This window comes from Cariama cristata, unplaced genomic scaffold (genome assembly GCF_000690535.1).
Source record: "Cariama cristata isolate BGI_N322 unplaced genomic scaffold, ASM69053v1 scaffold4068, whole genome shotgun sequence".
In the NCBI taxonomy this organism is placed as follows: Eukaryota; Metazoa; Chordata; class Aves; order Cariamiformes; family Cariamidae; genus Cariama; species Cariama cristata.
Genome location: NW_009631493.1, coordinates 7,816 through 8,058, shown reverse-complemented (window position 1 = coordinate 8,058; position 243 = coordinate 7,816). Strand labels below are relative to the sequence as shown.

The window sequence follows — 243 nt, the reverse complement described above, 5'->3', positions numbered from 1 at the left end:
CCCCAGCCCCGGGGGAATGTGGTGGAGCCCCTCAGCAGGCTACAAGGCGGCATACCTGGGTAGGGGTGGATGCCGTTGGTGTAGATGGTCTCCGAGGCGGGCTGCCCGTTGGTCTGTGGTGGCAGAGGGCTGAAGCCGTTCACCCCGATTGGCGTGGCGATGCTGGGCACAGGCGCTGTGCTGATGCCAGGGGGGGTGCTTTTACCTGCGGGAGGGAAACATCAGCGCTGGCAGCCTCGCCTG

At 66.7% G+C, this 243-nt stretch overlaps 1 protein-coding gene across 1 annotated transcript in view; it reads right to left on the bottom strand.

The window, feature by feature from the left end:
- The window catches only part of LOC104166132 (CUGBP Elav-like family member 6), a 6,932-nt gene that overhangs the window by 3,453 nt on the left and 3,236 nt on the right, over positions 1-243 (bottom strand). Inside the window, exon 5 of the mRNA XM_009705963.1 lies at positions 56-211. Coding sequence (XP_009704265.1) covers positions 56-211 — 156 coding nt within the window. The remainder of the gene's footprint in view (positions 1-55; positions 212-243) is intronic.